This window comes from Babylonia areolata, chromosome 20 (assembly GCF_041734735.1).
Source record: "Babylonia areolata isolate BAREFJ2019XMU chromosome 20, ASM4173473v1, whole genome shotgun sequence".
NCBI lineage: Eukaryota > Metazoa > Mollusca > Gastropoda > Neogastropoda > Buccinidae > Babylonia > Babylonia areolata.
In genome coordinates, this window is record NC_134895.1 from 32,095,339 (window position 1) to 32,108,087 (window position 12,749).

A 12,749-nucleotide genomic window follows, 5' to 3' on the forward strand; every position below is an offset into this window, starting at 1 on the left:
CTTCCTTTAAAATACTTCCAAAATGGATACTGTTTGGAGACTTGGAAGTGTTAAACCAAAGGCACCCACGATCTTTTGTGGAAGGGATAGTGTCTTCAGGAGCTCAGGCTTCATATGTCTGATTTCAAAGCAATTTTAATCATTGGAAAGAGTTAAAAGCTCTTTAAACAGAATTTTCAAAAAGACTATAAAGGTGACATCACACTCATTTTGTAGTGTAGTGTCACATATATCTTCAGCAAGTGCCAAGTGCAGTTGTACATAGATCTACATAAGTGTATGTATGTATTATGTTGTGATGGAGTTGTGGCCAAGTGGTAATAGACCCAGCTAGGAAGCTAGTGTCTACAGGGTCCAGTCCAATATTCATCCCAGGATTTGTACTCCCCCATCCACTGGACCTTGGTGGTGGTGGTCTGGCTGCTCTTCATGTGGATGTTGTGGTTAACCCATCAAGGTCATGTGTGCATCATCCACTTGACACATAAGAAAGTAACTCATGGCAACAAAAAAGTTGTCCCTGTCAAAATTCTGAAGAAAAGTCCAGTTTGACAGTAAAACAAACACACCTGCAGACAGACAAAAAACACCCAAGATATATGGTTGGTGATACACACTCTCCAGGGACACACAGAATTCTGTTGTAACAAAAAGTAACAATCCAATAAAAGCACAATATCACTGCTCTGCAGGTCCCTCATTGACCTTCCTAAGGAACTGCGACATTCCTTGGAAGAGCTGGGCACACCAGAAGCCAATGAACAGCTTCATCAGGAGCAGACAGCTCTTCAGTACCTCCGTCGCCTGGAGATTATCTCAGCGTTGGCCAGGCGCCGTCAGCTGCCGTCAGGGTTTGAACTCTGCATGTGTGATGCTGTTCAGGAGTTTTTGTCTCAGCCTCAGCTGTTCCACCTCTATCTAAAGCACATCCGAACTCTGCAGACGGCTGATGTCAACATTCCCAAGGATATCAACACCAGTTTGGCGTCCACCCTTGAGATGCTGGCTGTGGATGCGGTGTCCAGTCTTCATCGCCAGGTGGTGGAGATGGGGTTCCGCTTTGTGGATTTGTTGGTGGTTTTGGAGATGTGGAGTATGGCTGAGGAAGCCATCCGCAATATTATCAACTTGCTCAAGTCCAACCCAGCAATAGAAAACTGGGTAAGTGTTATGATGGTGTCCTGAGAGTTGGATTTGTACAAAAAGAGAATGTTGCATACATGATGCAAAGTTGTGTTTGTGTGGATGTGCTCATTGTGCACATAACTGTGTATATGCTTTGTTTGTTTAAGTGGATAAATTTGACATGTCTGTGCAATGAGTTGGTATTACAGATCTTTGATCTGGCCTTTGCAAGACAGACATTGTGTACGTAACTGATTGTGTGCTTGTATGTGTCCGGAGTATACGTGTGTGTAAGTGTATGCATTTTTGGGTGATCATCAATGAGTATATATGATAGCTTTATTTTTGTCAGACAGAACATCAGATGCACAGCTAATAACATTTCCAACTCTAAAAACTAACAAACAGTTTTAGCCTAATTCAAACCAGTATCTGGATACATTTTACATTGTTTTCATCAAACAGTTATTAAGGTGAATAGAGAACAAGATTTTTTAACAGCACATTACTATCTCGACTCTTGGGGGGAAAAAACAAAAAAAACAAAAGCAGAACTTTGAATCAGCATGAGTATATGCAGTATCATACATTTTTAAGGTTTCAAATAACATCTGATTTCACATTTCAGAATAGTTTATCATGAGTCTGCAAGGTTGAAAACCAAGTTTAAATTGATCCATCACATCCATCCACTTTTGCATGTTGTCCTACAGATTGACGAGTACAAAGCCCATGTGAGGCTGATGGGGATTTGCAACGACTCGTACGATCTGAAAACAGCCCAGCAGGCGTACTTCTCAGCCACTCAGCTGGCCTTCCAAGTAGACATGGTGTCCTTTGGCCAGAAGCTGCTGGTTGAAGGTCGTCTGCATCAGGAGCTGAGTGCCTTGATGCTGGAGTATGGCTCCATACAATCTGCCCACAGCTGGTCCAAGAAAGCGCTGCAGGTGTGTTTATTTTTCATCCAGAGAATTGCAATACCTCTTTTTCTGTCTGTCTGTCTTTTTTTATCACTCTTGCTGGAGTGTGGCTTCATCCAGTCTGCCCACAGCTGGTCCAAGAAAGCGCTGCAGGTGTGTTCATTTTTATTCCAGACAATGACAGGCGCAATAGCCAAGTGGTTAAAGCATTGGACTTTCAATCTGAAGGTCCCAGGTTCGAATCTTGGTGCCTGGTGGGTAAAGGGTGAAGATTTTCCGACCTGCTTGTGACTGAACCCCCTTTGTGTGTATACACATGCAGAAGATCAAATACGCACGTTAAAGATCCTGTAATCCATGTCAGCGTTCCGTGGGTTATGGAAACATGAACATCCCCAGCATGCACATCCCCGAAAGCAGAGTATGGCTGCCTACATGACAGGGTAAAAATGGTCATACATGTAAAAGCACACTCGAGTACATGCAAGTGAATGTGGGAGTTGCAGTCCACGAACAAAGAAGAAGAAGAAATTCCAGAGAATTGTGATACCTCTTTTTTCTCTGTCTGTCTCTCTTGCTGGAGTACAGTCCATCCAGTCTGCCCACTGTCTGTCTCACTCACTGGAGTACAGTCTATCCAGTGTGCCCACTGTCTGTCTCACTCACTGGAGTACAGTCCATCCAGTCTGCCCACTGTCTGTCTCACTCGCTGGAGTACAGTCCATCCAGTCTGCCCACTGTCTGTCTCACTCGTTGGAGTACAGTCCATCCAGTCTGCCCACTGTCTGTCTCACTCGCTGAGTATAGCTCCATTCAGTCCACTGACAGCTGGTCCAGGGAAGCGCTGTAGCCTTTTATGGCAAGAGAGGCAACGTGCATATATCCACTGTGTCTAGGGCTCCATATATGAACGTGGGGCATAATCCTGTCCTTCCGCCACTTTTAACCTTCCCCAACCAAGTCGGGTCCATTCACACCTGGACAGAGGCATCTCCATATGTATGTGAGGCTGAGACAGAAACTTCCCCATTTCTTTAAAGATAGATAGATAGACAAATAGACAGACAGATATAATACATGTACATTTGTTCCAATCTTCTTCTTCATATGTGTTTGTGGGCTGCAACTCACACATTTCACTCATGCGTACGAGTGGGCTTTTAGATATATGGTCATGTTGGCAGCCATACTCAGTTTTCAGAGTTGCACATGCTGGGTATGTTTGTGTTTCCATAACCCAGCAAATGCTGACATGGATTACAGGATATTTAACATGCATATTTGATCTTCTGCATGCATATACTAACGAAAGGAGTTCAGGCACTAGCAGGTCTGCACTTATGTTGACCTGGGAGATCAGAAAAGTGTCTACACCTAGACTCACTAGATCAAACCCTGGAAACTCAGGTGAAAATTGAGCATGCTAACCATTGGGTCACTGCACTCAAAATGTAACAGTCAGTTTTGTGTCGACAGGATTTGGATCCGGAAGACCCCAGGTCTGTGGTGGAGGTTGTGACACACGCTGTGTTGACGTACTGTGCAATGTGGCAGATGAACAAAGCAGAATCCCTGGCTGTGTTTGCTGTCCAGTTTGCTCTGTGAGTAGATCTGTGTGTGTGTGTGTGTGTGTGTGTGTGTGTGTGTGTGTGTGCGTGTGTGTGTGCGCACACTCGCAGATGATCGCGGGCATGTGTGTGTGTGTGTGTGTGTTTGAGTGAGTGTGCGTGTGTGTATGTGTGTGTGTGTGTGTGTGATGATGGTGAATTTTGTTTGTCCCATCACACATAATGGTGATTGTAGACATTTTGTTGAATTATCGATTTTTATATTTGAGTGTTATTGTTTTGGACAGGAGGGGGAGGGGGGATGAATGGTGAGTGAGGAGAAAACAGGTAGATGGAGGGTGGAATTTGAAATGAATATTTCAGTACAATGTGTGTGTTTGCATGTGTGTATGTGTGGATGTGATTGAGTGAGTGTGTGTGTGTGTGTGTGCATGTGTGTTGGTGGCGCATATGTCCTCGTTTACGCATCCCTATTTGTGTGTGTGCATACTTATGTGTGTGTGCTCTATATCTTTATATACTTATATACACAATGTGCATTTGCATGTTTGTATATCTAAGGGTGTGTGCACATGTGCATGTAAGAGCTACTGAAACTAATACTACTATGACTGCTGCTACTACAACTACTACTACTACTACAACTACAACTGCTGCTACCTTTTTTTTTTTCTTTCTTTTTTTTTTATTCCAGGGATAAGTTTGGCAAGTACAACCCACTGTACCTGAAAGCACTGAACAGTCTCTGTCATGTGTGCAATGAATTCAAGCAGGACAGCATTGGGGTCCAGTTGGCAAATGTGAGTGGACATGTTGTTTAACCCTGGTTGTTTGTCACTTTTTGTATGCCTTGACATATTTCAGGGATTAAACAAGACCGATATTTATGCACTGCAGCAGTACAGTCAGTATCCATTCTTATGCTTTATAGGTGAACCCAGACAGGCACAACAGCAGAATTTTTAAATAAGATGTTGGACTTTCAGTCTGAAGTTCCTGGGTTTCCAGGGGCCGTGGGGGGATGTACATGCTGGGTATGTTCATGTTTCAGTAAACTACCCAACTGTTACATGGGTTATAGGATCTTTAATTTGTGTTTTTGACGTTCTGAATGTGCAAATGCATGAAAATGGTCCAGACATTAGCAAGTCCATGCATTTTTTAAAAAGATTTGTGTTGACCTGGGATATAAGAAAAACCTCTGCCCCTAGCCCACCAGAGGCAGCTAGGATTCAGACCCAGGGCCAGGTTGCATGAGGCGATCTTTGCAGCGCAAAGTCTGCTTTGAGTTAAGAATGTTCCTCAAAAAATGGAATTTACCGTGGAGTTAGGAACATTCTTAGTGATAAGCCAAATTAGTGCTGCTAAATTTGCTCATACATCCTGGCCCAGGACCTTAGGCTTAGAAACAGTGCTCTAACCAACAGCCATTGAAGCAGTCCATGCTGTGCGTTCTCTCACAAACATCAGAAACAGTGCTCTAACCAGTAGCCATTGAAGCAATCCATGCTGTGCATTCTCTCACAAACATCAGAAACAGTGCTCTAACCAGTAGCCATTGAAGCAATCCATGCTGTGCATTCTCTCACAAACATTAGAAACAGTGCTCTAACCAGTAGCCATTGAAGCAATCCATGCTGTGCATTCTCTCACAGATATTAACTGCATTCTCCCCAGGATCATACTTTCTGGGATCACTTCAAAAGTATGCTCTGCCGAGATGTCAGGTAATACTGACAGGACTGTAACCTGTGATGAAGAGACACAGCCACTTCTTCTGAGCACGTAGTGGGTGTGAATGACTGCTGGCTTTAATGGTCAGTCATCTCCATTGATGAACATTCCTCTCCCTTCGTGGGACTGGAAGAAGAGGTGGCAGTCTGAGCAGATAGGGAAAACCCATTTACTGATCATTACAGAGACTCACATTTTGTGAACGTTAATGCTCTCCCCAGGAGCTGCTGAAGACGGCAGAGCTGACGTACGGCTGCGACACTCTGCAGCTGGCAATGGCCCACCGCACCCTGAGCAAGGCGCTGATGGCGCAGCAGTCGTACGGTGTGGACGGAAGTTACTACGACCACGCCATGGAGGCGGTGCGCATCGCTCGCAGCCAGCTGCCTGAGCGTCACCCTCTGCTGCACCCGTACCTGACCAACTTTGGTGAGTTATGTGTTTTGTGTTGTGTTGTGTGGTACTGTGCTGTGTTGTATTGTAATTGCACTGTACTGTACCGCGCTGCACTGCACTGTACTATACTGTATTGTATTACTCACAACAGATTTCTGTGTGTGAAATATGGGTTTATCTTCCTTGAGACAGTATGTCACCACCCTGCAGTGCCACCCTTTTTTTTATTCTTTCATTTTTTGTCTGTCCGCAAGTGTATTTGTTTTGCTGACAAAGTGCCTTTTTATGCTTTTTTTGTACAGTGGTCACAAAGAACAAACATGAACTGGAAATCATATACAGACACAAATACAGTAGGGATTTCGATTCATGCATGTACGTGGAATGATTAAGCATGAACATACATTGTAGTGCAGTGTAGGGTAGGGTAGTGTTGTGTAGAGTAGTGTACATAGGACAGGGTAGTGTAGGGTAGGGTAGTGTAGTGTAGAGTAGTGTACATAGGACAGGGTAGTGTAGGGTATGGTAGTGTAGTGTAGAGTAGTGTACACTAGGACAGGGTAGGGTAGGGTATGGTAGGGTAGTGTAGAGTAGGGTGCTGTAGGACAGGGTAGTGTAGGGTATGGTAGGGCAGTGGAGAGCAGATTGCTGTAGGACAGGGTAGTGTAGGGTATGGTAGGGCAGTGTAGAGTAGTGTACATAGGACAGGGTAGTGTAGGGTATGGTAGGGCAGTGTAGAGTAGGGTGCTGTAGGACAGGGTAGTGTAGGGTATGGTAGTGTAGTGTAGAGTAGGGTGCTGTAGGACAGGGTAGTGTAGGGTATGGTAGGGTAGTGTAGAGTAGGGTGCTGTAGGACAGGGTAGTGTAGGGTATGGTAGTGTAGTGTAGAGTAGTGTACATAGGACAGGGTAGTGTAGGGTATGATTGGGCAGTGTAGAGTAGGGTGCTGTAGGACAGGGTAGTGTAGGGTATGGTAGTGTAGTGTAGAGTAGGGTGCTGTAGGACAGGGTAGTGTAGGGTATGGTAGGGCAGTGTCAGGTAATGTGGTACGGTACAGGGTAATGTAGGCAATGGTATGGCAGTGTCGGGCAAAGTAGTGTAGAGTAGGGCAGTGTAGTGTAGGTAATGTAGGGTAGGGGAGTGCAGTGTATGTTTCTGTAGTGTAGGGCAGGCCAGTGTAGTGTATTGTAATGTAATGTATGGTAGGGTAGTGTAGGGTAAGGTAGTATAGTGTAAGATAATGTAGTGTAGGGTAATGTAATGTAGGGTAGTGCATATGTAGAGTAGTGTAAGGTAATGTAATGTAGTATAGAGTAGTGTAAGGTTGGCTAGTGTAGGGCAGGGTAGTGTAGGGCAGGATAGTGTAGGGCAGGGTAATGTTGTGAAGGGGAGAGAGGTGCAGTGATGTAGTTTGCCATGATCGTGTTATGTCATGGTGGATATTGTGTGATGCCATGTACTGAACTGCACTCTTTTTTTAGACATCGCATATTTGCCCATGTAAAAAGACCAGAAAAGGGTTTTATTTTCAAAATACAGATGATGATAAAGATGATAAAGAAGAAGATGGTGATAAAGAACATGATAATGATAAAGAACATGATGATGTTGATAAAGATGATACTGATAATGATGATGATAATCATGATATGACCATGATGATATCAGAGAAGAAGAAGATGATGATGATATGGATACTTATTTTGCACCTATACTTGGTCAGAGACCGAGCTCAAAGTGATTCACAAACACCGAGTTATTTGCACAACAGGCTGCCTACCTGGGCAGAGCTTTGAGAGCTGCCTTTTGGTGCTCATCATTCGTTTCCTGTGTCATTCAGTCATGTCTCACATGCACACACTCACACAGACATGTGACTTTTGATAATGATGATGCTGATGTTGATATTGGTGATGATAATGAAGAAGAAGGTAATGATGATGACGATTTATAATGAAAAAAAGAAGAAAAAAAAGGCGGCGCTGTCAGTGTAGCCACACACTTTCCATGGGGAGAGCAGTCCGAATTTCACACAGAGAAATCTGTTGTGACACACACAAATAAAGTAATACAATAACAAAATACAGTAAAGAAGATGATGATGATGACAAAGAAGATGAAGACGATGATGATGGTGATTATCATGACAAAGAAGATGATGACAAAGAAGATTATGATGATGATGATCATCATCATCATCATGACAAAGAAGATGATGACAAAGAAGAAGAAGATGACGATGGTTGTGACCAACACTGTGCCTGTGATGCTGGCAGCGATGGCCCTGCAGTGGAAGTCGCTGCACTGCCCAAAGGAAGTGCAGGAGTCCACGCTGCACTGGGCGGAGACGGAAGCCAGACACGCCCTCAACATCGTTGTCGACACATATGGTGACATCAGCCTCAGGTCCGCACAGATACACACTCTGCTGGGTCAGATCTACTCCAAGATGAATCAGTAAGTTGGGTTTGTTTGTTTTTTTGGTTTTTATTCGTCATTTCTAGATCTGTCCCTTTCTCTCTCTCTCTCTCTCTCTCTCTCTCTCCTTTTCTATCATCTCTCTCTCATATCTCTCTCTCTCTCTCTCTCTCTCTCTCTCTCTCTCTCTCTCTCTCTCTCTCTCTCTCTCCCTCTCCTTTTCTATCGTCTCTGTCTCATCTCATCTCTCTCTCTCTCTCTCTCTCTCTCTCTCTCTCTCTCCCCCCCCCCTCTCCTTTTCTATCATCTCTCTCTCATCTCTCTCTCTCTCTCTCTCTCTCTCTCTCTCTCTCTCTCATTCTTTCGTTCTCTGCCTTTTCTTTAAAAAGATTGTTTCATAGTGTTTGTTTCCTGCATTTAGAACAGTGGTAGGTAAGCATTTTTTGGGGGGTGGGGATGGGGTGGGGGTGCATAATACTTCCTGTAATTCACACATTCAGGTTATTTGATCATTCAGGGTATTTAAATTGGGTTTTGTTTTGTTTGTGTGATGATTAATGATTTTTAATGAAGCAGTGCTAGCGTCATAAAGGATTTTTTTTTTATGGTGTGTGGGGCTCCCTGTCTTTTGGTGTTCCCTTCATCAACTATAAACTAAAAATGAAAGTAATAAGCCCCACATTAATATTTAATTATTCCCTTCCCAGTAGACTTAGCAGCATCTTGAGCATGTCACCAAGAGTGGTGGGAAAAAGACCTCAGTGACAAATTAAGACAGAGCTGCCATTTTGTATTCCCTTTTCCAGAGAGTATATTTTCACTTTACACATGTGCTGTGTTGTTCTTTTTGTTGATGTAAGACAGTATGGATCTGTATGTAATGGAAGGTAACAGTAGAGAACTATAAATGTTAGGTCACTCTGAGGCCATCCATCAGAGAAGGAAAAAAATTCCAGCTGAGGAAAAACAATGTTAACGAACAGTCAAAACTTTTTTTTACAGTTAATTCCAACTGAATACTGTTTTAGTTGACGTGTGAGATCCAGAGCATAAGTTGATATGATGATGCCATTTGATTTGGTAGAGGGAGATTTTGAAACACAAAAAAAGTTGATGTATAGAACTTACTAACCTAAGTCAGAGAGCACAATGGTAACAGCAAAGTCATTTAACCAACAACAAAAAAGTGATTTGGTCTCAGAGTCAATGTGCTCATGGAGGATGTCACCTAAATTCAAATTTTTATTGATGGTTCTAGTGCTTACTTTAGATTTCATTGCTAGATTCCTATGTCAAGTCAGATTCAGGCAATCAATGGATTCTCTTATCCCTAGAGATTAGATTTGTTTGAAGGGTATTTCACCTAGTATATTGATTTATCAGTGTTCCTTTGGATCCAAAGTTTTTTTTAATTCATAGACAGATTCATGAAAAATGTAAATTCATGAACAATGTAATTCACATTATGCATTTTCAGCTTTTGTACTTTTTTTCAGTTTAGAGACATGTATTTCCTGATTCAGTCTAGCTGTTTGTTAATAGAGACATGTATTTCCTGATTCAGTCTAGCTGTTTGTTAATAGAGACATGTATTTCCTGATTCAGTCTAGCTGTTTGTTAATAGAGACATGTATTTCCTGATTCAGTCTAGCTGTTTGTTAATAGAGACATGTATTTCCTGATTCAGTCTAGCTGTTTGTTAATAGAGACATGTATTTCCTGATTCAGTCTAGCTGTTTGTTAATAGAGACATGTATTTCCTGATTCAGTCTAGCTGTTTGTTAATAGAGACATGTATTTCCTGATTCAGTTTAGCTGTTTGTTAATAGAGACATGTATTTCCAGATTCAGTCTAGCTGTTTGTTAATAGAGACATGTATTTCCAGATTCAGTCTAGCTGTTTGTTAATAGAGACATGTATTTCCTGATTCAGTTTAGCTGTTTGTTAATAGAGACATGTATTTCCAGATTCAGTCTAGCTGTTTGTTAATAGAGACATGTATTTCCTGATTCAGTTTAGCTGTTTGTTAATAGAGACATGTATTTCCTGATTCAGTCTAGCTGTTTGTTAATAGAGACATGTATTTCCTGATTCAGTTTAGCTGTTTGTTAATAGAGACATGTATTTCCTGATTCAGTCTAGCTGTTTGTTAATAGAGACATGTATTTCCTGATTCAGTTTAGCTGTTTGTTAATAGAGACATGTATTTCCAGATTCAGTCTAGCTGTTTGTTAATAGAGACATGTATTTCCAGATTCAGTCTAGCTGTTTGTTAATAGAGACATGTATTTCCTGATTCAGTCTAGCTGTTTGTTAATAGAGACATGTATTTCCTGATTCAGTCTAGCTGTTTGTTAATCTGTCATCTGTGCTTGAAACAGTTAAATGGTTAAATGTTTTTTCTTTACTTCTGATGTGTCATACGTATACTGAACTTACAAGACTTGTTAGTGATATAGCCATGTGCATACAACTGCCACAGTGTGAGAGCCACTTGGGACTGGCACGTTGACTCACCACTAGGCACACTCTCACACACTTCACACAGCGTAACAGCTGACACAAACATGGCCACTCTGGAGGCTGGTGAGTTGTCCAGCTGGACAAGTGGGGATGAACACTCTGTCCGCTCTTGCTTCATTTGTGGAATTGTTCACAGTGGAGTGTCAGGATAACTGTTCACTTCTGCTGCATTCATGGTCTGCAGCTCCCAGGTTCATTGTGTTGACCAGTGGGCTGCTATGTTCTTGAATGTTTTCATCCTACATGTAGGCAGCCATACTCTTTGAAGAAAGTACTTCGGAAGAAGGAGTGTGAATGGATCATATGTTTTTCTGCCAGCACAGTGTCTGTGAGGGTCTGGGTTCAGTTCCTCCTCTCACCCTTGCACTTTCTCCCAAGTTTATCTGGAAAATCAAACTGAGCTTCTAGGCATTTGGATGAGATGATATACCAAGGTCCCATGTGCTGCATGCATTTGGTGCACTGAAAAAGAACCCATGGCAACAAGATCGAGTTTTGTTCTGTGGCAAAATTCAGCAGATGAAATCCACTCTGATAGATACACAAACATAATGATATGCATCCACTCAAGCCCCTGACTAGTGCATTGGGTTGTGCTGCTGTCAGGCATCTGCTTTGCAGATGTGGTGTAGTGTATATGGATTTGTCCAAACAAACTGACACCTCCTTGAGAAATTGAAACTGAAAAGGATGTGCATGCTGGTTTTGTTCTTGTTTCAATACCCCACCCAGTTCTGACGAGTATTACAGACCTTAAACATGCACACTTGATCTGCTTGCGTATATACATGAACAAGGTTCAGACACTAGCAGGTCTGTTGATTCAAACCCAGGACCCTTACACTGAAAGTCATGTGCTTCTTTCATCGCTCAGCTATTGTACCTGTGTAACTGTTCACTAAAATTCAAACGGCTGACAGAAAGCAGACACAGTTTCACATTTGTCGGCGCATTGCTGCTGTCAGAACTGGTGGCTTACCGACTGCTGTTATAAACTTGTAGTGGGTACCAGCTACTGCTGTGACTGTTGGTGTGCATGTCTTTTTGTCTTTATTACTGTTTTTTTTCCTGGTCGTTTCAGGTGTACATTGTCCTGCAAGATATATATATATTTATAGGCTTATATCTTATACCTGTGTTAGTATTGCAAAACACATGTGCAGTCACACACACACACACACACACACACACACACACACACACTTTCTCCGTCTTGTATATTTGTTAAAATCCCTTCGCTGATTTGTTAATTAACTTTTGCTTATTGCTTTTCAGTATAATGTGTTATTGCATATAACTGCTTGTATGTTTCAATGTTGTGAAAATTAAGGTAATTGCATTATCATTTGCTGCATTCTAAGTTTATGTTTCTGAATATTTCAACTATGTTTAATGTTCTGTTTTTTTAATTAATAAAATCTTGTTTTCCCAAATGTTTATTTTTAGAAAGCGAGCAGATATGGCATTGGAACCGTGAGTGTTTCTCTTGTTTTCTTGTTTTTTCTCCCCATTTTGTGTTTTTCTGTTTTGTTCTTTTGTTATGCTATATGCTATTGCTGATAAGCTTTTATCCTTTAACTTGGTTATCACGCACAACACTATGTATAGTTTTTAAAATGAAGCAAAACAGAAGAAAGATCTCATCCTGTTTTTTGTTGTTGTTGTTTGTTACTAACGTTTTTCCATTCATTGATTTTTCTCTTTCTATATAATAATCACTGTCATAACTAGGATTATCAGCATTGTTATCAGTTGTGGTAGCTGAGATAGCAGTAACAGCAAAGTGTTGGTATATTATATATAAGTGTTGCATGTTGACATTATGGTCATATCCCACAGTGGTTATAACCATTTGAATTTCAAAACAAACAAAAACGGTGATGGATAAACGAATAAGCATCTGCACTGCATTTTTTGCACCCATGCTAAAACCAACACATGCACGGCATAGTGCACACATAGCACAATTCAGGATAATTGTTTTGTCCAGGACATGACAGTATGTACATACTTTGTATAAACTGTACAGTGTAAGCACAGCGTAGTGCACACATAGCACAATTC

At 41.8% G+C, this 12,749-nt stretch overlaps 1 protein-coding gene and 1 non-coding gene across 3 annotated transcripts in view; both read left to right on the forward strand.

Annotated features, from left to right (window-relative positions):
• Positions 1–12,749, forward strand: part of LOC143295408 (uncharacterized) — a 30,444-nt gene that overhangs the window by 5,693 nt on the left and 12,002 nt on the right. Inside the window, exons 3-9 of one of the 2 annotated variants that reach the window (XM_076607089.1) lie at positions 693–1,161; positions 1,839–2,072; positions 3,522–3,646; positions 4,308–4,413; positions 5,569–5,776; positions 8,020–8,200; positions 12,132–12,158. In XM_076607089.1, the coding sequence (XP_076463204.1) occupies positions 693–1,161; positions 1,839–2,072; positions 3,522–3,646; positions 4,308–4,413; positions 5,569–5,776; positions 8,020–8,200; positions 12,132–12,158 (1,350 nt within the window). The remainder of the gene's footprint in view (positions 1–692; positions 1,162–1,838; positions 2,073–3,521; positions 3,647–4,307; positions 4,414–5,568; positions 5,777–8,019; positions 8,201–12,131; positions 12,159–12,749) is intronic. The other variant, XM_076607090.1, reaches the window with a different exon arrangement.
• LOC143295546 (small nucleolar RNA U3) lies at positions 5,289–5,502 on the forward strand. Its single transcript, XR_013057034.1, has one exon. It is a non-coding gene; the product is annotated as a small nucleolar RNA U3 (small nucleolar RNA).